The following is a 26,845-nucleotide window of genomic DNA, read 5'->3' on the forward strand; positions in this document are numbered from 1 at the left end:
ATTTATTTTTTCCTCTATTTCTGTGCCTCTTTTCTCCTCCTCTTTCTCTTATCTTCCCTTTTCCTTCTCTCTCTATTTTCTACCTGTCCTTCCCTTTCCTTTGCACCTCCTCCCTTCTGTTTTCCCCCCTTCCTTTCCCTCTTCCATCTGTCTTCTTTTAGCATAGAAATTTGTATTTACAAAATATTTAAATAAAGGATGTGGCCAATTTACATGCACTCTTACACACTATAAGCATTTTGTGTACTGCCAACTCATTTTATTTACTTGTTTTAACTGTGAGGATACTAAGCAGTCAGCCCCATTTCTATTACATGAGAGCACATCAGTCAATTACAACTAATTTCCTATAGTGTTTTCTGAGAATTTCAGCTGGATAGAGCTTTTATGTTTCACTTTAAACTATGCAGTTGTTGATTCCTATGCCACATACCACTGCCAACCCTTCCTGCCCTCATTAAAACTCCTATGTTTTGACAAATTGGAGTCATTAGTATTTCAGCCCTCTGAAATAGGTTTAATCATTCAGGCGGCGATGTTCTATGTTCAAACTTTTGTATTACCGAACTCCGCCTTTTCTTTTTCTTGTTAAATAGGAACTTGATATTTAAGCATCCTGGATTAGTGTTACAGGTGAACTTTCAGCCCACCCATGAGGATTTGTGCTCAAATTCCTGTGTCTAATGCCAGTGAGCATTAGTGGGACTAAAGAAGTTCATTTTATAGCTTTATTAGAATTGCTTCTTTTGTACCTAGGCCATTTTTCACAGGGCCTCGGCTTAAGGGTCTGTGCTAGTTCACTCACATTCTGCTTCCTTTCCCAGGGTGCATGAAGCCCTTCCTAAAAAAGAAATGGGGGGGGTGGTATGGGGGAAGGCTTACTGTGGTCCAAGTCTACTGGCTGTGAGTGGAGAGGCACAAGACCAAGGGGGAAATGAAAAGGGGCTGCAGAGAAGTGTGGTGTTTAGGATATTCGTAGAAATAATACCAGTGTCAAAGAACCAAATTAGAACGTTTTTATCTTGGCAAATAGCTTTAGGGAGGAAGGACAGGAGAAAGAAAGGGGGAAGAGGAGATGGGGTAAAGGAGAGGGCAAAAAGGAGGGAGTTGGAAACAATGGAGAGAGAGGATTCAATAACATCCTCTGCCTTCCCCTTCCTCCTCAAAAATTCCCGTTTCCAGGCTAAGCAAGCCCAGGTGTCTCAGAGGTCCCTCCCCAGCATGGTTTCCAGACCCACCCCCATCCTGCCCTCTTTCTCTCTTTAGATGCATTTTGCTTGTGGCCGCTACCCAAATGCCCCCCCTGCCATCTTCCTATTTTCACTGAATACTTCAAGTACAGGTCTGCCAACTCATAGAGCCAAGCATAGAGCTGGCCTGTGCTATTGCTCCCTTGTTTCCAACTCTTTCTTTCTATTAATGCAGATGAAGATGGATTTAGTTTTCTGTGAAGCCACAACATTCGACTGAATAATATTGATCTTACAGTCCCTGAAAACTCCTAAATCTTTTTTACATGTGTTGCTACTTAACCACATCTCACCCTTTGCTTGTGCATCTGGTTGTTTCTGGACCCAAAATGCAGGGTGTTAGATTTATGTTCCACAGTTTGTGAACATTTAAAAATTATTTTTAGATAAGAACTGCTTTAGGTGAAGGGAAAGACAACACTCAATACATGGAAGGTCAGCTCAATTGGACTGGACCAAAAGCAAAGAAGTTTCCGGGATAAAATGAATGATTCAAAGCTCAGCGGAGCAAGCGCGGGGGTCTGGGGAACATGGTTTGCGGGGACTTCTAAGTCAATTGGCAAAATAATTCTATTATGAAATCATTCTGCATCCCACTTTGAAATGTGGCGTCTGGGGTCTTAAATGCTAACAAGCAGCCATCTAAGATGCAGCAATTGGTCTCAACCCACCTGGAGCAAAGGAAAATGAAGAACACCAAGCCCACATGACAACTAAGAGCCCAAGAGACAGAAAGGGCCACATGAACCAGAGACCTACATCATCCTGAGACCAGAAGAACTAGTTGGTGCCCGGCCACAATCGATGACTGCCCTGACAGGGAGCTCAGCAGAGGACCCCTGAGGGAGCAGGAGAGCAGTGGGATGCAGACCCCAAATTCTCATAAGAAGACCAAACTTAATGGTCTGACTGAGACTGGAGGAATCCCGGCGGTCATGCTCTCCAGACCTTCTGTTGACACAGGACAGGAACCATCCCTGAAGACAACTCATCAGACATGAAAGGGACTGGTCAGCGGGTGGGAGAGAGACGCTGATGAAGAGTGAGCTAATTATATCAGGTGTACACTTGAGATTGTGTTGGCAACTCTTGTCTGGAGGGGGGATGGGAGGATAGAGAGAGAGGGAAGCCGGCAAAATTGTCAAGAAAGGAGAGACTGAAAGGGCTGACTCAAGACGGGGAGAGTAAGTGGGAGTAGGGAGTGAGATGTATGTAAACTTATATGTGACAGACTGATTGGATTTGTAAACGTTCACTTGAAGCTTAATAAAAGTTATTATAAAAAAAAAAAAAAAAAAAATTATTTTTAGATGAATGCATTGTTAAGCTTATTTCAGAGATTTTTGAAAGTAACTGTCATCAATTTTGTTGTCAAGTAAATGTTCTATTTTGTTTTGTTTTCATTCTGAAAATTAAGATAATTAAGCATTCAAGGACATTTAGGTTTTTGAAATTCATCTTTAAAATGTCCCCAAATCTTACCTGTTGACAAGTGATAGATTTTTATTCTTCATTTTGCTGTCTAAGGTGGAAACAAAAAGTGGCATATGCCTAGACTGTCCCCAGCCTCTTGAAATGGTGCAATGCTGCAAAAACAACCATAGTCCCTCGTTGCTGGGCAATGGACAGAGTCACAAATCCGATTCCCTTCATTTCTGCATCTACTTATTTAGCTTAATGCTGAAACAGTCATAAACAAGGTTTTTGTTATATAAATGGAATGGCTAATGTATTTCAGGAAATTTTTAGATATCACTTAGTGTTTACATGTACTTTCTGTGTTTTTAACCTTGGAAGAGACACAAATTATTTAGAATGAAAATTAAAATTACACTAAAAGAACTCAATCTAACCTTCTTACCTTGTGTTGAACATGAGTCTTAGAAAAATCTCTCTGTTGATGTTTTGCTTTTGAATTATTTGCAGAAAATGGCATTGAGTTATAAAGTGAGGGATTTACAAAATCACAGAATGGTCTTCTGGTTTTAAGGAAAAAATCAGGTTGTTGTTAGGTTTTATTTCTCTCCCCAAACTCTGAGGGAACACAAATTCAAAGAAAACTTTCTCAGTCTAGGATGCGGAATTAAATATATTTTCAGTTCTCCTCAGCTTATGCCTAGTCTTTTATAACTGCTAAGAATACTATTCAAAAACATTTTTCAAAAGTATCGTAAGCTATTATGTCCATTATATATTATAATGGCTATATTATATATGACATATCAGCATTCAGTTCCAAAGTACCATCACCTCTGAATAGACTGTGTTTCTGCAATTAGGTGCTAGTACTAAGCTATCTAAGAAAATAAGCATTAGCCCTCTGTACCCTGGCTCTACTTAACAGCATTGTTGTGGAGGTAAATTGACAAAATGCATCCATGAGCACTTTGGCGTGAAAGAAAGAACAGTGCTACACATAGATAAGGAATTATAATAAAAATAATAACAATCATCAGCTCCGACCTAATGGAAATTGGACAGCAGAATTAAAGCCAATTTCACAAACCCTTCATAACTATCTTTTTTTGTTTGTTTGTTTCCATGGCAATCTATTTGCATCAAAGGCTCACCTTTTTGGTTAATTGCCCCCAATTAGTCCAACCCTTCTCTCCTCCCCACTCCCCAAAAACCCCCTACCAACTGTCTATTTAACCAAACATCTAACTCAATCCAAATAAACCACTAGTTAGCTCAGTAAAAATGGTCAAACTTTAAGACTTGACTGTCTTTGAGATAATTTTGCAGCAGTTGAACAGAAACTAGACTTTGAAATGATATTGTGGGTAACATGACCAATTGTGTGAACTGGAACTGGGTTTCTTTTGGTACAGCTAATAATTTTAGGTAGGACAGGTTGGTAATGCTAAACAAAGGAAAATCAACAGCAGTAAGTGCTATAGGAAGAATAGAAATTTTATGGTTCCAATGATATTTTCCTTATTTCTAAAATTGTATATTTAAACATGTATATGCATATACATACATTGTACATACATGTACACATTTGTATAGTTAATCATACAAGAAAATTTCTTCAATAAAGACATCCAAAAAATATCCACTTCAACCTTTACCACACACAATGTTAACACTTCAAGGTATTCCCTCTGGGGGTTTTTTTGCCTTATCTTTTTTTTATTCAAATTAGTGAGTTTGAAAAATTTTTTCACATAAATTCAGACTTACAGAAATATTGTGAGAATAGTATAAAAATTGCCAGATACTGTTCTCCCAGATTCTCTAAATTTTGACATTTTAGTACATTTGCTCACTTGCTCACTTTCTCTCTCTCTCTCTATATATATGTATACACTTTTCCAAACCATTTAAAAGTTAGTTGAAAATATAATACCCACTTCACTCTTAAATATTTAAGTGTGTGTTTTCTCAAAATAAGTAATTCTATCTATTTTAAATTGTTACTCAACTTCTTGAAAGTCCTTTTTTTAATCATAAATAATTTGTTGTCACCATAGAAAATACACATATGAAGAAAAAAAGAATAGTGTCACCAATAATTCTCTAAAACAGAAATAACCAACAAGTACATTGTAGTATTTTCTTTTAAGTATTTTTTCTAGGTAAACTTTATGGAATATTACTACATACACTTAAAATTATAACATTTCACCAATGCTGTATAAAAATAATTTTTAAAAATCTAGTACATGATGAGAAGCCCTGGTAGCTGAATGGGTAAGCACTCAATTGCCAATGGAAAGGTCAGTGGGTCCAACCCACCAGTTGCACGTCGGGAGAAAGATGTGACCGTCTGCTTCTGTAAAGATTAAAACCCACTGCCATGGAGTCGATTCCAACTCATAGCGACACCATAGGGTTTCCAAGGCTGTAAATCTCTAAGGAAGCAGACTGCCACATCTTTCTCCCGTAGAGCCACTGGTGGTTTCAAACTGCCAACCTTTCCATTAGCAGTCAATTGCTTTAACCACTGCCCCATCAGGGCTCCTTGGGAACTCTGTGGAGCAGTTCTACTCTGTCCTAGGTTGCTATGATTTGGAATGGACTCAAGGGCAACAGGTTTAGTACATGATACTCATCTTTTATAGAGAAAAATCTTTACATTTTTTTACCATAAGATGAAAGTACAGTGACAGTTTTGCCTCTTTTTCTTTCCCTTTCTCTTCCAGTTTTCAAGTTCAGTGGTTTCTATCTTACAATGTCTCTCTTACTTCCTCTTTCCATTTTCATTCACTTATCTGTTCAAAATTCCTAACTCCTTCCTAGGTAGCAGGTACTGAACCACGATAATATGGGCTTTGGAATCAGATGACCTGGAATTTGTAGTTAAATTCAAATTTAGCTCTACCTTTGAGTAGCTTGGGCAGGTTACGTAACTTCTCTGAGTCTCAGTTTTTTAATCTGTAAGAAGGGGATGCTATTAATGATATAAAGCTCTTAGAACAATGTCTGGCTCGTAGTCAGCATTCAATAAATTCTGCTGCTGCTGCTGTTGTTGTTATAAGCTCTCCACAGGAGTGTGGTAGAGGTCAAATGTGATAATGTATGTAAAATGCTTAACAGATGCCAGTCAAATAGTACTTAATAAATGATAGCTATTTTTAGCATCATTTCTCTATTAAGCATATGAGATACACAGATGAATAAATCACATTCTCTGCTCTTGGAGAACTAACCCCATCTAGTACTTGTAGCTACCAGATTAATCTGACCAAACTTCAGATTTCAGTCCTAATGTGACCTTCTCCATGAGGTTTTCACTGATTTCCTCAGCTGGAAAGAATATTGCCTTTTACTAAACTTCCATGACCATTTTTCTGTATTTTTCTTATCAAACTTTAACACATTGGACTTTTTATTTTTAGTTGTTTTGCATATTTTTGCTCCCCTTCTAGACCTTCAGCTCCTAGAATGGCAGTGAACGTGTTTTGTTCATCTTGCAGCTTCAATGTATGAGCAGAAGGTTTTGCATTCATTTGTCCTTCATTCCATCCATTACCCATATTATTCCACTAAATATTTGCAGACTTCTTGTTTCTTGTAGATATTCAATAGAGGTTGGTTAAGTGAATAAGCATTGGAGTTAAGCCCTAGAATTAAAGAAAGCATTATTAAATCTGCTATATATTTTTTTTAAAAGCGTAAGATTTAAACTACTTCTTGAAGTCATAAGGATGACTTTCTGCTTCATTTCGAGTCTGTGTTGTTACACTTGGTAACTTTTGGCACCATCTTACAGCTATTTCAAGTGGGATTCTTTCATGGTGTACATATTTTTAAAATATTGTCATGCCATGCCCAGGATAGTCACAGAACTTCCACAGCAAGTGCTCCTTGTTCAAGTCCTGAGTTATTAATAATGACAAGTCGTTTGGATACTTTAATTAGTGTTCAGCACTATTCCCATTAGTTAATATATATTTTTAACATCATAGTGCCTAATTGTAGTGCAGATTTCCTTGGCATTCCAATTTCCTCACTGGATCATGTCATCCTAAACTTTTGGAGATCTTGTTAAAAATGCTAAGAAACAATCTTCTGTAGGTAAAAGCCACACAGTTAACCAAAAGGATCTTTAATACCAAGTGGCCAAACCTTTTTCTCTACCCCTTTTTAATCATGTAGAGGGCTTTTCATAAGTTTTTCCTACACTTGATTCTGAATAGAGGGGTTCAGGGAAAGGAGATTTGATAGGGTCATCCCAAAATCTCTTCAGAGTCATCTACACCCCAAACAATTCCAGACAATACTACAAGGCATCCAAAAATTCAGTTGCCATAGTTTGCAGCAAAAGTCTTTTTTGTTAACAGTAAAAAACAAAAAACAAAAAAATAGTGCTATCGAGTCGTTGTTAACAGTAAATTATGTAAAATAGCTCTTTATATTCAAGTATTAGAAAACGTATTCACTCAGATAATTCGTAAAAATGCACTAAGTAATATGTGTTGCTTTTTGTTCTGTTCATTGATGTATTCTCAGAACTAGAAAGCAAAGGAGGTGTGAAATCAATATTTTTTAATAAATGCATGAATGAATGAACCTCATTTGCTGAAGATCTCACAATACGTAAACACTCTGAGTACTATAGACTTTTTTTTAAGTTGTTTTGAATATAGAGGTACCAAGTACTTGTTCTAATTCTGTTAAACAAATACCATCAGGGGTTTATATTAATTTCCTATAGCAATTCTGAGTATTTCAGATGAAAACACCTTTTGCATTTGAACTTACTGGACCTAATTTGTATTTTACCCTTACAGACCATCTCTCCTTCTAAACTGTCCTCCTGAAAACCCCATTAAAAGTTATCTGCTTGGACACATTGGAGTCCAAGATAGACCTTGATTTTAAAATTACCAGATCTCTAAAAAGAGTCAACATTTTCATATATTGGCGTTTAAAATGTGTGACTCTAATGGTAAACTACCCCATCTCTAGTTTTCATTTTCTTTTGGAACAGAAGCTTGAACTACTGAGAGCCTGAATTAGAGAGACAGGTGGACTCTCAGCTCATAGAGTCGCCTTCAAGCCCTGTCCCTTAGGATCTGTGCCCAGGATAGCATAACTAACATCAGGGAGCATTAGGAGCTAGGGAAGGTCACTTTCTGCTTGTTAGAAGCCATCCCTTTGGACCTAGACCAAGTCTTGGCCTTCCTATTTGGCACATATATGAAATCTTTTTAAAAAGTGCTATGGAGCACACATGGCCTTTAATGATCTGACTCCTGTCTATGCCTCCAGCCTCATTTCCAACCACTTTCCCCACACCTTGCACCACCATACTTTGCATTTTTTTTTTGCCCTGTATTCCCAAAGAAATAAGGCATATGGTGGAATGCCGGGGAGATGCGAGGTGGGGAAGCAGATGTTTTGGAGCAGGAGGCTTCATATGTACCCTCACCATGCCCGATGATGGGGATGCTTGAATCTGGGGGACTTGGATGAAGAACTCCTAAGTGCTGCCAATCAGAATTAACTGCTTTCTCCTCTATGCTTCCATAATACTTTGTTTGACTCTTTCAAAGTTTACCATGGTCTGCATTACATTGTAGGTAGCTGTGAACATGGTCGTACCTCCCAGTAGATCATAATCTTGAAGGCAGAGTTTATCTTTATTTCCACATCTCTTGCAACACTTTCTACAATTTAAAAAAAATTTTTTTTTTTACTTTCTACAATAATTTGGGTAAAATCAAGTGGAATATATATATATATGTAAAATATATATATATTTAATTGTTCAAAAAGGAAGACAAATCACGCTGTGGGATGTAGAAGCAGATCCATTTGAGACTCATATATCCCCCTCCCTACCACTGTCCTGTCTCCACATCTACCCATCATCAGTAATAGACATCTCAGATTTATACTGCTGAAGATATTGAAAATAAAACAAAAACGATTAGGCTGAGGCAAACGGAGTTCTATATTCAAATTTAACTCATACTTATTGAATACTCATTTTAGTGATGAGCAAAGGGAGACTCAAATAACTTTCAGTGGTTTGCCAAGTGTCACACAGTTACGCAGCTATTAAGTGGCTCTGCCAGAACTGAAATTCAAGTCCCCTGACATACAGTCAAAATCTCCTTCCACAATCACCAAAACATTTAGATGAATTCCTCTCTCTGCTTTATGTTTTGAATGCACCTATAACTTAATCATAAACATATCCTAGGTACCCTCCGCCAGGCAGAAAGCTAAATATTCTGAACACATGAGGCTCATTTTATGTGCATATTTATTTCCCTGTTTATGTATTTGAATATTTATTTATAGTCTTTTTTGTATTTGTATATTTATATATTCAGATATTTAGTGTACTTGTGTATTTATATGTGTGCATGTTTATTTTTTATTTATGCATTTATGTATTTCTTTATCTTACCTTTTTTATGAGGCTCTTATTCCCAATGCTATTAGATGAGAGCACATCAGTTGTTTATACCTTAGTTTCCTATAGTGTTTCTGAGGATTTCAGCTTAAAAGAGGTCTTGCATTTTGATTAAAAGATCCCAGCTCTCAAGCTTCTAGGGGAAAGAACAGAGAGCAGAGCCGCCGTGTGTAAAACCAAATTGCTGAGCTACAGAAATACCTCCAAGCCAGCAGAAGCCTCAGGTATGACAGTGGGAAAAAAGAAAATAAAACAACATAAACTTCAAAGAGAATGAGAAAAATGATGAAAACAAGCCTAGGAGCAAGCAAGAAGTACTGCAATGCCAGGAAGGAAGCAGAGACTTCAGAGAGTTCAGGAGGTATGGCTGGTCTGGAGGAGCATCGGGCAGAACCCAGGGAAAGGGCCAGCATGAGGGACCTGATGCTTTCTACCCTGAAAATGATGCAGGAACAAGTGGACATTTTAAAGAGCACACAAGAAAAGCTCATCAAAGACTTCGGGGCACTGACAAATGAGGTTGCAGGACTGAAAGAGACTCTGTGAGAGGAAAACTGCTGAACAATTATCATTGAAGAGAGAATCAGTACAAATGAGGACCAAATCAAGCTTCAGTCCCAAAAGATAAACATTTTAAACAAGCAGCTCTTCACAGTGCAAGAAAAGGTGATGGATCTTGAAAACAAATTAAGGAGGTATAATATTCGTGTATCCAGCATCCCTGAACGTACAGAAAATGACAGTAGCCTTGAAACCATTATTAAGAAAATTATTGATCAAAATTTTCCAGAGCTAAACATAGAATTTAGCTTACATACAGAGAGAATTTATAGGACCCCACTCAAATATGCCTCTCAATCTAAAAGTCCAAGGCACATAACTGTACAATTCTTAAACTTAAAAGAAAAGGAAATCATCCCACAAACTGCTCAGAAAAAAGAACTGATTTTCAACAAGGTGAAGGTAGGAATGACTCCTGACTATGCCTTACTAACAGTAGAAGAGAGACAAAGTTGGAGCAAAATCTGTTATCAGCTGAAGTTCCTGGATCTGAAGCCCCAGGTGAACTATCCAGCCAAGCTCTCTTTCCTCTCTGAAGATGAGAGAAGAATCTTTAATAATCAAGATGACTTCCAGGCATTTGTCAACAAAACTCTGAAACTACAGGCTTTAGTGCAAACAGCTACAGCCCAGGGAGAGGGTGCTCCTGGAGATAAGTGACTAAATTCACTTACAAAGCCAGGTTTCTTGCTAGGATGTAGATTTTATTTTTTTATGATTAATTGTATTTTTGCCAGGGTAGTTAGTGGAAAAGGAAGAAAAAATGTAATGTTGCACCAAGTTGTTATTATGTTACCAGACAGGTGTGCACATGCGCGTGCAAACACACATGCACACTGCATGGGAAGAGAGGAAGAGAAAAGAAAATGGTAAGGGATAAGGAGGGATAAATGGGAATAAGGATGTGAATAAAGTAAAATGATAACTAAGGGTTGTGGGATAGGGAGACATGGGGATATGGTACCTCAAATAATAACGACAATTTTTTGTCAATCTTCACACCAATCAATGATATGAAAGTAACAGATTTGTTTAGAGAAAGTCTCTCCCTTCCCCCACCCCTCATCTGTCAAGGGTACATGGATGTATTAGAAAATCTGACCACATGCTAGGGCATGAAAAATGTAGCACCGGAAGAGATGCGTATATATTGAAATGATTGCCTGTAAACTGAGATTTTTAAAAACATTGTAAACAGTGAATAATGTTGCAGTGATGTGATTTTAAATTATTAACGCTTGTTGCTATTCCAATTTAGACGACTCTTTTTAAGTGGTTAAGTGTTAAGGCTCCTAACCAAAAGGTCAGCAGTTCAAATCCACCAGGCGCTCCTTAGAAACCCTATGGGGCAGTTCTACTCTGTCCTATAGGGTCACTATGAGTTGGAATCGACTGGACGCCGATGGGTTTGTTTCGTTTTCTTTTTGGTTTAACTTTAATTACATAATTCATTAATCACACAATAAATGGGGGAAAACCCCCAATTCTTTTTTTTTATTAATTTTTATTGTGCTTTAAGTGAAAGTTTATAAATCAAGTCAGTCTCTCATACAAAAATTTATCTACACCTTGCTCTACACTCCTAATTGCTCTCCCCCTAATGAGACAGCACACTTTTCCCCTCCACTCTCTCTCCTCCTGTCCATTCGGGCAGCTTCTGGCCCCCTCTGCCCTCTTATCTCCCCTCCAAACAGGAGATGCCAACATACTCTCATGTGTCTACTTGAGCCAAGAAGTTCGTTCTTCACCAGTATCATTTTCTAACCCTTTGTCCAGTCCAATCCCAGTCTGAAGAGTTGGCTTTGAGAATGGTTCCTGTCTTGGGCTAACAGAAGGTCTGGGGACCATGACCACCGGGGTCCTTCTAGTCTCAGTCTGACAATTACATCTGGTCTTTTTACGAGAATTTGAGGTCTGCATCCCACTGCTCTCCTGCTCCCTCAGGGGTTCTCTGTTGTGTTCCCTGTCAGGGCAGTCATCAGTTGTGGCCAGGCACTATCTGGTTCTTCTGGTCTCAGGCTGATGTAGCCTCTGGTTTATATGGCCCTTTCTGTCTCTTGGGCTCATAATTACCTTGTGTCTTTGGTGTTCTTCATTCTTACTTACTCCAGGTGGGTTAAGACCAATTGATGTATCTTAGATGGCTGCTTGCTAATGTTTAAGACCCCAGGAGCCACTCTCCAAAGTAGGATGCAGACGGGTTTTTTTTTTAATAATTTTTTTTAAGGGAAAGTTTACAAATCAAGTCAGTCTCTCACACAAAAGCCTATATACACCTTGCTACACACTCCCAATTACCATCCCCCTAATGAAACAGCCCGCTCTCTCCCTCCACTCTCTCTTTTCATGTCCTTTTCACCAGCTTCTAAGCCCCTCCACCCTCTCATCTCCCCTCCAGGCAGGAGATGCCAACATAGTCTCAAGTGTCCATCTGATGCAAGAAGCTCACTCCACACCAGCATCCCTCTCCAACCCGTTGTCCAGTCCAATCCATGTCTGATGAGTTGGCTTCGGGAATGGTTCCTGTCCTGGGCCAACAGAAGGTCTGGGGGCCATGACCACCAGGGTCCTTCCAGTCTCAGTCAGATCATTAAGTCTGGTCTTATGAGAATTTGGGGTCTACCTCCCACTGCTCTCCTGCTCCCTGAGGGGTTCTCTGTTGTGTTCCCTGTCAGGGCAGTCATCGGTTATAGCCAAGCACCATCTAGTTCTTCTGGTCTCAGGCTGATGTAGTCTCTGGTTCATGTGGTCCCTTCTGTCTCTTGGGCTCGTAATCGCCTTGTGTCCTTGGTGTTCTTCATTCTCCTTTGATCCAGGTGGGTTGAGACCAATTGATGCATCTTAGATGGCTGCTTGCTAGCGTTTAAGACCCCAGACGCCACTCTTCAAAGTGGGATGCAGAACGTTTTCTTAATAGATTTTATTACCCCAAATGATTTAGATGTCCCCTGAAACCATGGTCTCCAGACCCCTGCCCCTGCTACACTGGCCTTCGAAGCATTCAGTTTATTCAGGAAACTTCTTTGCTTTTGGTTTACCCCAATTGTGCTGACCTCCCCTGTATTGTGTGTTGTCTTTCCCTTCACCTAAAGTAGTTTTTATCTACTATCTAATTAGTGAATGCCCCTCTCCCACCCTCCCTCCCTCCCCTCTCTTGTAACCACAAAAGAATGTTTTCTTCTCAGCTTAAACTGTTTCTCAAGTTCTTATAATAGTGGACTTATACAATATTTGCCCTTTTGTAACTGACTAACTTCACTCAGCGTAATGCCCTGCAGATTCCTCCATGTTGTGAAATGTTTCACAGATTCCTCACTGTTCTTTATCGATGCATAGTATTGCATTGTGTGAATATACCATCATTTCTTTATCCATTCATCCCCTGATGGGTACCTTGGTTGCTTCCATCTTTTTGCTGTTGTAAACAGTGCTGCAATAAACATGGGTGTGCACATATCTGTTCGTGTAAAGGTTCTTATTTCTCTAGGATATATTCCAAGGAGTGGGATTGCTGGATCATATGGTAGTTCTATTTCGAGCTTTTTAAGGAAGCGCCAAATTGATTTCCAAAGTGGTTGTACCATTTGACATTCCCACCAGCAGTGTATAAGTGTTCCAACCTCTCCGCAGCCTCTCCAACATTTATTCTTTCGTGTTTTTTGGATTAATGCCAGCCTTGTTAGAGTGAGACAAAATCTCATTGTACTTTTGATCTGCATTTCTCTAATGGCCAATGATCATGAAAGTTTCCTCATATATCTGTTAGCTACCCGAATGTGCTCTTTAGTGAAGTGTCTATTCGTATCTTTTGCCCATTTTTTAATTGAGTTATTTGTCTTTTTGTAGTTTAGATTTTGCAGTATCATGCAGATTTTAGAGATCAGGCGATGATCAGAAATGTCATAGCTAAAAACTTTTCCCCAGTCCAAAGGTAGTCTTTTTACTCTTTTGGTGAAGTCTTTGGATGAGCATAGGGGTTTGATTTTTAGGAGCTCCCAGTTATCTAGTTTTTCTTCTGCATTCTTAATAATGTTTTATATACTGTTTATGCCATGTATTAGGGCTCCTAACGTTGTCCCTATTTTTTCCTCCATGATCTTTATTATTTTAGATTTTATATTTAGGTCTTTGATCCATTTTGAGTTAATTTTTGTGCATGGAGTGAGGTATGGGCCTTGTTTCATTTTTTTGCAAGTGGATATCCAGTTATGCCAACACCATTTGTTAAAAAGACTGCCTTTTCCCCATTTAACTGTTTTGGGGCATTTGTCAAATATCAACTGCTCATGTGTGGATGGGTTTATGTCTGGATTCTCAATTCTGTTCCATTGGTCTATACATTTGTTGTTGTACCAGTACCAGGCTGTTTTGACTACTGTGGCGGTATAATAGGTTCTGAAATCAGGTAAAGTAAGGCCTCCCACTTTGTTATTCTTTTTCAGTAATGCCTTATTTATCCGGGGCCTCTTTCCCTTCCATATGAAGTGGGTGATTTGTTTCTCCATCTCATTAAAGAACACCTTTGGAATTTAGATCGAAATTGAATTAAATGGATAGATTACTTTGGGTAGAATAGACATTTTTATAATGTTAAGTCTTCCTATCCATGAGCAAGGTATGTTTTTCCACTTATGTAAGTCTCTTTTCGTTTCTTGCAGAAGTGTACTGTAGTTTTCTTTGTATAAGTCTTTTGCATCTCTGGTAAGATTTATTCCTAAGTATTTTATCTTCTTGGGGGGTACTGTAAATGGAGTTGATTCAGTAATTTCCTCTTCGATGTTCTTTTTATTGGTATAGAGGAATCCAGCTGATTTTTGTATGTTTATCTTGTATCCTGATAGTCTGCTGAACTCTTCTATTAGTTTCAGTAGTTTTCTAGAGGATTCCTTAGGGTTTTCTGTGTATAAGATCATGTCATCTGCAAGTAGAGACACTTTTACTTCTTCCTTACCAATCTGGATGCCCTTTATTTCTTTATCTAGCCTAATTGCTCTGGCTAGAACCTCCAACAAAATGTTGAATAAGAGCAGTGATAAAGGCCATCCTTGTTTGGTTCCCGATTTCAACGGGAATGCTTTCAGGCTCTCTCCATTTAGGGTGATATTGGCTGTTGGCTTTGTATAAATGCCGTTTATTATGCTGAGGAATTTTCCTTCTATTCCTATTTTGCTGAGAGTTTTTATCATGAATAAGCGTTGAACTTTGTCAAATGCCTTTTCTGCATCAATTGATGAAATCATGTAATTCTTGTCTTTTGTTTCATTTATGTGGTGGATTACATTAATTGTTTTTCTAATGTTGAACCATCCCTGCATGCCTCGTATGAATCCCACTTGGCCATGGTCAATTTTTTTTTGATATGTTGTTGAATTTTATTGGCTAGAATTTTGGTGAGGATTTTTGCATCTGTGGTGTCTTTACCTGGTTTTGGTATCAGGGATATGGTGACTTCATAGAAGGAGTTTGGTAGTATTCCATCCTTCTCTATTCTCTGAAATACCTTTAGTAGTAGTGGTGTTAACTCTTCTCTGAAAGTTTGGTAGAACTCTGCAGTGAAGCCCTCCAGACCAGGGCTTTTGTTGTTGTTGTTGGGAGTTTTTTTAATTACCTTTTCGATCTCTTCTTTTATTATGGGTCTATTTAGTTGTTCTACCTCTGTTTGCGTTAGTTTAGGTAGGTAGTGTGTTTCTAGGAATTCATCCATTTCTTCTAGGTTTTCAACTTCGTTAGAGTACAGTTTTTCGTAGTAATCTGATATAATTCTTTTAATTTCAGTTGGATCTGTTGTAATATCACCCATCTCATTTCTTATTCGGGTTATTTGCTTCCCCTCCTGTTTTTCTTTTGTCAGTTTGGCCAGTGGTTTATCAATTTTGTTGATTTTTTCAAAAAAACCAGCTTCTGGTCTTGTTAATTCTTTCAATTGTTTTTTCTGTTTTCTATTTCATTTAGTTCAGCTCTAATTTTTACTATTTGTTTTCTTCTGGTGCCTGTGGGTTTCTTTTGTTGCTCTCTTTCTATTTGTTCAAGTCGTAGGGATAATTCTTTGATTTTGGCCCTTTCTTCTTTTTGGATGTGTGCATTTATTGCTATAAATTGGCCTCTGAGCACCACTTTTGCTGTGTCCCAAAGGTTCTGATAGGAAGTGTTTCCATTGTCATTGGATTCTCTGAATTTATTTATCCCATCCTTAATGTCTTCTACAATCCAGTCTTTTTTGAGCAGGGTATTGTTCAGTTTCCAAGAGTTTGATTTCTTTTCCCTACTTTTCCTGTTATTGATTTCCACTTTTATGGCCTTATGGTCAGAGAAAAAGCTTTGTAATATTTCAGTGTTTTGGATTCTGCTAAGCCTTGCTTTGTGACATAATATGTGGTCTATTCTAGAGAATGTTCCATGTGCACTAGAAAAGAAAGTATATTTGGTTGCTGCTGGGTGGAGTGTTCTGTATATGTTTACCAGGTCACGTTGGTTGATTGTGGCATTTAGATCTTCTGTGTCTTTATTGAGCTTCTTTCTAGATGTCCTGTCCTTCACCCAAAGTGGTGTGCTGAAGTCTTCTAGCATTATTGTGGAGCTGTCTATCTCACTTTTCAATGCTGATAGAGTTTGCTTTATGTATCTTGCAGCCCTGTCATTGGGTGCATAAATATTTAATATGGTTATATCTTCTTGGTGTATTGTATCTTTAATCATTATATAGTGTCCTTCGTTATCCTTTCTGATGGATTTAACTTTAAAGTCTATTTTGTCAGAAATTAGTATTGCCATTCCTGCTCTTTTTTGATTGTTGTTTGCTTGATATATTTTTTTCCATCCTTTGAGTTTTAGTTTGTTTGTGTCTGTAAGTCTAAGGTGTGTCTCTTGTAGGTAGCATGTAGATGGATCTTGTTTTTTAATCCATTCTGCCACTCTCTGTCTCTTTATTGGTGCATTTAGTCCATTTACATTCAGAGTAATTATGGATAGGTATGAATTTAGTGCTATCATTTCGATGTCTTTTTTTGTGTCGTTGACAGTTTCTTTTTCCCACTTAACTTTATGCGCTGAGTAGATTATCTTTATATATTGTCCTTTCCTCATATTTGTTGTTGATGATTTTCTTTCTACTTAGCCTGTACTTTTCCCTTGTATTTTATTTTGGTGAGCAGGATAGTTTGTCTCCTTTGTGGTTACCTTATTATTTACCCCTATTTTTCTAAATTTAAAACTAACTTTTATTTCTTTGTATTGCCGTATCTTCCTCTCCATATGGAAGATGTATGATTACATTTCTTAGTCCCTCTTTATTATTTTAATGTTGTTTTCTTTATATAATACCATTGCTGTTACCCTGTTTTGAGTTTTTTTTTTAATATAATCTTGCTTTTTTTTTTTTATTATTTCCCTGTCTGGGTTGACTTCTGGTTGCTCTGCCCAGTGTTCCAGACTTGGGTTGATACCTGATATTATTGATTTTCTAAGCAAAGAACTCCCTTTAGTATTTCTTGTAGTTTTGGTTTGGTTTTTACGAATTCCCTCAACTTGTGTTTATCTGGAAATGTTTTAATTTCACCTTCATATTTAAGAGACAGTTTTGCTGGATATATGATTCTTGGCAGGCAATTTTATCCTTCAATTTTTTTAAATATGTCATCCCATCGCCTTCTTGCCTGCGTGGTTTCTGCCAAGTAGTTTGAGTTTATTCTTATTGACTCTCCTTTGTATGTGACTTTTTGTTTATTCCTCGCTGCTCTTATACTTCTCTCTTTATCTTTGGTTTTGGCAAGTTTGATTATAATATGTCTTAGTGACTTTCTTTTCAGATCTACCTTACGTGGAGTTCGATGAGCATCTTGGGTAGATATCTTCTCATCTTTCACAATATCAGGGAAGTTTTCTGCCAACAAATCTCCAACAATTCCTTCTGTATTTTCTGTTATCCCTCCCTGTTCTGGTACTCCAGTCACTCGTAGGTTATTTCTCTTGATAGAGCCCCACATGATTGTTAAGTTTTCTCCATTTTTTAAATTCTTTTGTGTGATTCTTCTTCAAATATATTAGTGCCAAGTGATTTATCTTCGAGTTCAGAAATTCTAGCTTCTACTTGCTCAATTCTGCTCCTCTCACTTTCTATTGAGTTGTCTAATTCTGTAATTTTATTGTTAATCTTCTGAATTTCTGATTGCTGTCTCTCTATGGATTTTTCCAGCTTATTAAACTTTTCATTATGTTCCTGAATAATCTTTCTGATTTCTTCAGTTGCTTTATCTGTGTGTTCCTTGGCTCGTTCTGTGTATTGCCTCATTTCCTTCCTGATGTCTTGAAGGTTCTGTATATTAAGCTTTTGTATTCTGCGTCTGGTAATTCCAAGAATGCACTTTCATCTAGAAGATCCCGAGATTCTTTGTTTTGAGAGCCTGTTGAGGTGATCATGGCCTGTTTCTTTATGTGACTTGATATTGACTGTTGTCTCTGAGTCGTCTGTAAGTTATTGTATTAGTTTATGCTTGCTTATTTGTCATAGCTACTTGCTTTGTTTTGTTTTGGTATATCCCTATGGGTTGCTTGGGTGAGCTAGCTTGATTATTTTCACCTTTGGAGCTCTGGTGTCCTGTCCCCAGCTGGCTAGAGCTGTTATCAGGTATATCAGTGTAGGAGTCCATTCAGTTTTCTTGTATGAATTCAGCTCATCTTTCTAGGTAGCTCATCATCAAGTGTGTGGTACAGGGTCTGTCCTACAGTCTTAGAGGGACAGAGGTGATTGGCATATATACCGGTATCTGATTGCAGCAGGGGGTCACACTCTGAACAAGGCAGGGGACTGAGAACTGGCCCCCAAGTGTCTCTGAGGAAAAAGCACCTCTGTTCCCAAGAGCGTGCAGGTGGGTGGGTTCTGTAGATGGACCTCGGGCACCCAAAGCTTTTGGTTGTAAGGACTGGGAGGTGCCAGTTATCTCTGGACCCCTGCCATAGGTGACTGGGTGACCTGAGTGGAGCTACCAGTCCTTAGGTCCCTGATGTGGGTAGGTGAGGACCTTGTTTAATAGGCAAAGCAATGTCATACATCAGACACTCACCGTCCACCGCACAGCTGAAATGATTGAAGTTTGCCAACAAGGGTGTATTCTCTCCAAAATAGGCCCACACAGGTCCTTGCAGAAAGGAAAGTGCTCAAGGCCTACAGACGGTTTATGCCTGGACAGGAGCTGCTTCTGTCCTGAGTTCCCCCAGTTAATGGAGCTAGCAGATTATCTTTTCCCCCCAGTTGCAGTTTTTTTCCTTCCCCAAGGCCAGGAGGATGGCTCTTGGTGCTCAACACGGCCTATCTCAGTCCCAGGGATTCAGCCGCTGAAGCCGGCTTGGGAGTCGGGGGGGGGGGGCGTGGTAAAATATACGCAAGTACTTAGGTTTTGCCTAGAGCACCGTTCTCCTCAGGTTCCGGAGGTGTGAGTAGGCTGTGTGCCTAGCTGCTTCTCCCTGAGGAACCTGCGGCCGAACACTAGTACCTGCCCGCCGCCGCCCCTGCCACTCTGGGAATGGTGCCTGAGGGCTCCCCGCGTTTCAGGTCCGGTAACTCCTCTCCAATTCTGAACAGCCTCTTCCTTCCCCTGCCCCTCAGTTCGTTGTCTAAGCTTGCCTTTGATGCTCAGGGCTCCCAGATTGTCACAAATATATTCGTTTCACTTGTTTTTTCCGGTCTTTATTGTAAAGAGGGCTCGCTGGAATCGCTGACTATTCTGCCATCTTGCTTTGCCTCCTCTTAATAGATTTTATTACACCAATTGACTTAGATGTCCCCTGAAACCATGTTCCCCAAACCCTCTCCCCTGATATGCTAGCCTTCAAAGCATTCAGCTTATTCAGGAAACTTCTTTGCTTTTGGTTTAGTCCAGTGATGCTGACCTCGCCTGTATTGTGTGCTGCCTTTCCCTTCACCAAAAATAAGACTTATCTACTATCTAATTAGTGAAGATCCCTCTCCCACCCTCCCTCCCTCTCCCCTCTCATAACCATCAAAGAATATTTCCTTCTCTGTTTAAACTATTTCTCCATTTCTTATAATAGTGGTCTTATACAATATTTGTCCTTTTGCAACAGACTAATATCACTCAGCATAATGCCTTCCAGGTTCCTCCATGTTATGAAATGTTTCACAGATTCCTCACTGTTCTTTATCAATGCGTAGTATTCCATTGTGTGAATATACCATAATTTATTTATTTATTTATCCATTCATCCATTGATGGACACCTTGGTTGCTTCCATCTTTTTACCGTTATAAACGGTGCTGCAATGAATATGAGTGTGCATATATCTGTTCATGTAAAGGTTCTTATTTCTCTAGGATATATTCCAAGGAGTGGGATTGCTGGATCATATGGTAGTTCTATTTCGAGCTTTTTAAGGAAGTGCCAAATCGATTTCCAAAGTGGCTGTACCATTTATAAGTGTTCCAATCTCTCCACAGCCTCTCCAACATTTATTATTTTGTGTTTTTTGGATTAATGCCAGCCTTGTTGGAGTGAGACAGAATCTCATTGTACTTTTGACTTGCATTCCTCTAATGGCTTATGATCGTGAGCATTTCCTCATGTATCTGTTAGCTACCTGAATGTCTTCTTTAGTGAAGTGTCTGTTCATATCTTTTGCCCATTTTTTAATTGGGTTATTTGTCTTTTTGATGTTGAGTTTTTGCAGTATCACCTAGATTTTCCACATTAGGCACTGAACGGCAATGTCATAGCTAAAAACATTTTCCCGGTCTGTAAGTAATCTTTTTACTCTTTTGGTGAAGTCTTTGGATGAGCATAGGGGTTTGATTTTTAGGAGCTCCCAGTTATCTAGTTTTTCTTCTGCATGCTTAATAATGTTTTGTATACTGTTTATGCCATGTATTAGGGCTCCTAACGTTGTCCCTATTTTTTCCTCCATGGTCTTTATTGTTTTAGATTTTATATTTAGGTCTTTGATCCATTTTGAGTTAGTTTTTGTGCATGGAGTGAGGTATGGGTCTTGTTTCATTTTTTTGCAGATGGATATCCAGTCATACCAGCACCACTTGTTAAAAAGACTGTCTTTTCCCCAATTAACTGACTTTGGGCCTTTGTCAAATATCAGCTGCTCATATGTGGATGGATTTATGTCTGGATTCTCAATTCTGTTCCATTGGTCTATACATTTGTTGTTGTACCAGTACCAGGCTGTTTTGACTACTGTGATGAAAACCTTAATTCTTGACTTCTAGACTTGCTTTGGACAAGTGATTAAAAGTAAATAAATATTTGAAAGAGACCATTTGTAAATTCATGAATGGCACTCCACTCCCCATTCCATCCCTCCACCCCTGCCCCATGAAAATGCCTACGACTTGGACATGCTGGAGGCAAGTCAGACTCCAAAGCAGAAAAAGCTTTCCTGGTCCTGGCACTTTCAAGCTTCCCACCTGGGTGAGGCCTAAACAGCTCATAGGAGGCTCTCTGCTCGCTTGCCCCAGGCAGTGGGGTAAACTCAGCTGCTTTCCCTCTGGGACCACCAACTTCATCTAACACAGGGAAAGGGGATTCTGAAGCAGCGCAGCCCAACTTCAGAGTCCTCGTGCACTATAAAGGTGCATCCCTGATTTCTCCTCATGCAGTCAGACACGCACTCACACACACATACATCATGTTGTTCTTCATATAAACAAAAGGCATCTTGTGATGCTAGGAGTATTGTCACTTGGAGACAGTGGACCAGTAGTTTACCTTTTTGGTAAATGGTATGTAAGCCAAACAGAACCTTGTGGTCCTGCTAGATTGGATACAACAAATTTTCATTTTCTGTATCCACCCATTAACCTCAAGTTAAATTCACTTAGGTAATCACACTATTTTTTTGCTCTGTGACGGGCACCCAGAAGCCTGATCATGCAAACCTCTATCTATGCCTTATGGCTCATGATGAGATGAGTGTTTTGTTTAAATAAGTTTCAGTTCTGGCTTCATCACTTGCATTTAATTTATTCTAGGAAGATTCCTCCACAGTCCTGAAAATATCCTCAGTTATAGCTTCTGGAAGTGGCTTAGTTCCCCAAACTGTGCCCTTAATAATTGAAATGCTTGACAAAGGGTAAGTTGAAACCCAAGCTCTGTGGGATGGCCCCAGCTTCCCTTCTTCTGAGCCAGAGTTAGCAAACTCCAGCACAACACTGAGAGAGGCTCCGCCTCCACCGACCAACACTTCTATCCCTATACCAAGTCTTGCTGTTGGAACTTAACCTGTCTGGTTAGTCCTCTTCACTGTCCCAGCAGACCACTTGTTTATTCCCATCTCTGAGTTCCTCGCTTGTATGCTTCACATCCCCTCTCCATTACAGAAAAGGACGTTGGCTGGGGAGGGGTGCAAAAACACATTATCAACATTTGCATGCACCAGACACCTGAAGGGTCTGACACCGTCCTAGCTAGCTCACCATAGCAGTGAAAGGGGGAAGCAGAGTTGAACATGATTCTCTTAACTCCACTAAAAGCATATGAAAATTTTCAGAATTCTTGAGTAGTTTGGAAAAGTCCCTGCTTTTGAATAAGAATTGGAAGAAAGTGGTGTGGTAGTAAATATTTCATAACCAGCTCTCTGGGGGAAAAACTGGTTTGTAGCATTTGCTTATTTCAGTGGTGTAAATTCTCCCACCATGGCCAATTTCAAGCTACCAACATGATGTCACGGAATGCCAAGCTGGGATAAGATGGATATATTCAGCTCTCCTGAGCCAGCGTTAGCTAGCTCTAGCACATCCCTAGGAAGTGACCACATTAGCCCTGTGCTTCTCTGGGCTGGGATGCTATAAGACAGGTTCAGCTAAAAAAAATCTCATCATCCTACACTGGACTCAAGGAGAAAGACTCCCCAGACTAACCTGTGTACATACATTACTGCTGATGCTCCATCTCCTTGGAGCTCAACCTTTTTGGAACTCTGTTATCACTTTTCTTCTCTTTAGACTCAGGGTCCTTGGAGCTCAGGAGCCCTGCCTAACAAATCACTTTATTCCTTCCTTTCCATCCCACCAGTCCTATTTCAACATGTTTAGTATATACTCAATATAATATTGAGTTTAATAGTTGTCTCACAATATATAAGATGTGACTCTGAAGTTTTTCTGGTAGGAATCCTCTCAGCCCCTGTGCTCAAGGTCTGAATATGAAAAGGGGTGTAGTCCAGGAGTACTTGCTGGTATCCACACGTCCCAGCAACAGCAACACGCAAGCCCCCACAGTACAACAAACTGACAGACAGGTGGGGGCTTGGGTGTTGCTGTGATGCTGGAAGCTATGCCACCAGTATTCAGATACCAGCAGGGTCACCCATGGAGGGCAGGTTTCAGCTTCCAGACTAAGACAGACTAGGGAGAAGGACCCAGCAGTCTACTTCTGAAAAGAATTAGCCAGTGAAAACCTTGTGAATAGCAGCAGAACATTGACTGATATAGTGCTGGAAGATGAGCCCCCCAGGTTGGAAGGCACTCAAAAGATGACGGGGGAAGAACTGCCTCCACAAAGTAGAGTCAATCTTAATGACGTGGATGAAGTAAAGCTTTTGGGACATTCATTTGCTGATGTGGCACGACTCAAAATGAGAAGAAAGAGCTGCAAACATCCATTAATAATCAGAACCCGGAATGTACGAAGTATGAATCTAGGAAAATTAAAGAAATCGTCAAAAATGAAATGGAATACATAAACATCGATATCCTAGGCATTAGTCAGCTGAAATGGACTGGTATTGGCCATTTTGAATCAGACAATCATACAGTCTACTACGCTGGGAATGACAACCACTAGAGCCAAAGATGAAGAAATAGAAGATTTTTATCAGCTGCTGCAGTCTGAAATTGATCGAACATGCAATCAAGACACATTGATAATTACTGGTGATTGGAGTGCGAAAGTTGGAAACAAAGAAGAAGGATAAGCAGTTGGAAAATATGGCCTTAGTGATACAAACAATGCCGGAGATCGAATATTAGAATTTTGCAAGACCAACGACTTCCTCATTGGAAATACCTTCTTTCACCAACGTAAACGGCAACTATACACATGGACCTCACCAGATGGAACACACATGAATCAAATTGACTACATCTGCAGAAAGAGACAATGGAAAACCTCAATACCAACAGTCAGAACAAGGCCAGGGGCCGACTGTGAAACAGACCATCAATTGCTCATATGCAAGTTTAAGCTGAAACTGAAGAAAATCAGAGCAAGTTCACGAGAACCAAAATATGACCTTGAGTATATCCCACCTGAATTTAGAAACCATCTCAAGAATAGATTTGACACATTGAACACTAGTGACTGAAGACCAGACGAGTTGTGGAATGACATCAAGGATATCATCCATGATGCAAGAGGTCACTGAAAAGACAGGAAAACACAGGAAAGAAAGAAAAGACCAAGATGGATGTCAGAGGAGACTCTGAAACTTGCTGTTGAGCGTCGAGCAGCTAAAGCAAAAGGAAGAATTGATGAAGTAAAAGAAGTGAACAGAAGATTTCAAAGGGCAGCTTGAGAAGACAAAGTATTATAATGACACGTGGAAAGAGCTGGAGATGGAAAACCAAAAGGGAAGAACACGCTCGGCGTTTCTCAAGCTGAAAGAACTGAAGAAAAAATTCAACCCTCGAGTTGCAATAGTGAAGGATTCTATGGGGAAAAAATTAAAGGACGCAGGAAGCATCAAAAGGAGATGGAAGGAATACACAGAGTCATTATACCAAAAAGAATTAGTCAATGCCCAACCATTTCAAGAGGTAGCACATGATCAGGGACCGATGGTACAGAAGGAAGAACCCCAAGCTACTGTGAAGGCATTGGTGAAAAACAAGGCTCCAGGAACTGATGGAATACCAACTGACATGTTTCAACAAACTGATGCAACGCTGGAGGTGCTCACTCGTCTATGCCAAGAAATATGGAAGACAGCTTCCGGGCCAACTGACTGGAAGAGATCCATATTTATGCCTATTCCCAAGAAAGGTGATCCAACCGAATGTGGAAATTATAGAGCAATACCATTAATATCACACGCAAGCAAAATTTTGCTGAAGATCATTCAAAAAACGGCTGCAGCAGTATATCGACAGGGAACTGCCAGAAATTCAGGCCAGTTTCAGAAGAGGATGTGGAACCAGGGATATCATTGCTGATGTCAGATGGATCCTGGCTGAAAGCAGAGAATACCAGAAGGATGTTTACCTGTGTTCATTGACCATGCAAAGGCATTCGACTGTGTGGATTGTAATAAATTATGGATAACATTGTGAAGAATGGGAATTCCAGAACACTTAATTGTGCTCATGAGGAACATTTACATAGATCAAGAGGCAATTGTTTGAACAGAACAAGGGGATACTGATTGGTTTAAAGTCAGGAAAGCTGTGCGTCAGTGTTGTATTCTTTCACCATACCTATTCAATCTGTTTGCTGAGCAAATAATACGAGAAGCTGGACTATATGAAGAAGAACAGGGCATCGGGATTGGAGGAAGACTCATTAACAACCTGCATTATGCAGATGACACAACCTTGCTTGCTGAAAGTGAAAAGGACTTGAAGCACTTACTGATGAAGATCAAAGAGCACAGCCTTCAGTATGGATTGCACCTCAACATAAAGAAAACAAAAATCCTCACAACTGGACCAATGAGCAACGTCATTATAAATGGAGAAAAGATTGAAGTTGTCAAGCATTTCATTTTACTTGGATCCACCATCAACAGCCATGGAAGCAGCAGTCAAGAAATCAAAAGACGCATTGTATTGGGTAAATCTGCTGCAAAGGACCTCTTTAAAGTGTTGAAGGGCAAAGATGTCACCCTGAAGACTAAGGTGCACCTGACCTAATCCATGGTATTTTCCACAAGCCATCATATGCTTGTGGAAACTGGGCAATGAATAAGGAAGACTGAAGAATTGACGCATTTGAATTGTGGTGTTGGAGAAGAATATTGAAGATACCATCGACTGCCAAAAGAACGAACAAATCTGTCTTAGAAGCAGTACAACCAGGATGCTCCTTAGAAGCAAAGATGGTGAGACTGCATCTTACAAACTTTGGACATGTTGTCAGGAGGAATCAGGCCCTGGAGAAGGACATCACGCTTAGCAGAGTACAGGATCAGCAGAAAAGAGGAAGACCCTCAACGAGGTGGATTGACACAGTGGCTGCAACAATGAGCTCAAGCATAGCAACTATTGCGAGGATGGAGCAGGACCAAGCAGTGTTTCGTTCTGTCCTGAATAGGGTCGCTGTGAGTTGGAACCGACTCAACGGCACCTAAAAACAACAAGAGCAACACCTCCCAGGAGGACGATGAGGGTGGGAGCTCCCACACTAACCCCCTCCTCTCCACCCCACCTTGTATAGGGGATGGAGAGTCAGAGGGGACTGGCTATTAGGAACAAGATAGGTCATACTATCTTCTCAAAATATTTCCTGAAAGGAAATTGCTTAATATCAGCCAACTTTGAAGTAATAAACCAGGAGAGAAGCTCAGGCTTCTTGGAGTGTGTGTGTGTGTGTGTGTGTGTGTGTGTGTGTGTGTGTGTGTATAAGAAAAAAGTACAGAGTTTATGCAGAGCCACAAGCCTTCCAGGTTCTTGATGGGGAAAGGTCAGTAGAACCAATGGCAAGAACGTCATGTCAGCTGAGCCCCAGCCCCAGACCCTGTCCCACATTGGCTCCCCCCCCCGCTTCATGATACTGGGCCACTCAAGGTTTCTCCAGGGAGGTTGGTCGGAGAATGTGTCTCCTCCTGCAGGTGCAAGACCACAGAGGCAGTCTAGATATGGAGATTTTGGGATCTCAATTACTAGTTATAGTTTAAATAAGGACCTTCTTTGAAGCCTGAATAATAAGTCCCTTGGAAGCCTTCATAATGTTCCAGAGCAAAAAGCATAAGTGAGTGGTATTCTCACTCACACAGCCTCAAGATATTCTCAGGCTTTCAGAGCCAGGGGATGAGAATCCTGGGACCCAAATGCAGGTCACTTGTCCAAGAGCACAAGCTTCTTGCAGAGGACTTGCAGAGTGCCTGCTGACGAGATCGTTGCATTTTTCCACATTATTAACAGTGTATCTGATCATTGTCTTTTCTGTTTTACTAAGTGCTTTCACATCTTTTCCTAAAATTTCTTTTT

At 39.8% G+C, this 26,845-nt stretch overlaps 1 protein-coding gene across 1 annotated transcript in view; it reads left to right on the forward strand.

Annotated features, from left to right (window-relative positions):
• Nucleotides 1-9,486: 9,486 nt before the first annotated feature.
• The window catches only part of IGSF1 (immunoglobulin superfamily member 1), a 41,561-nt gene continuing 24,202 nt past the window's right edge, over nt 9,487-26,845 (forward strand). Inside the window, exon 1 of the mRNA XM_049873043.1 lies at nt 9,487-9,665. Coding sequence (XP_049729000.1) covers nt 9,487-9,665 — 179 coding nt within the window. The remainder of the gene's footprint in view (nt 9,666-26,845) is intronic.

The sequence above is a fragment of the Elephas maximus genome, chromosome X (genome assembly GCF_024166365.1).
Source record: "Elephas maximus indicus isolate mEleMax1 chromosome X, mEleMax1 primary haplotype, whole genome shotgun sequence".
Taxonomy (NCBI): domain Eukaryota; kingdom Metazoa; phylum Chordata; class Mammalia; order Proboscidea; family Elephantidae; genus Elephas; species Elephas maximus.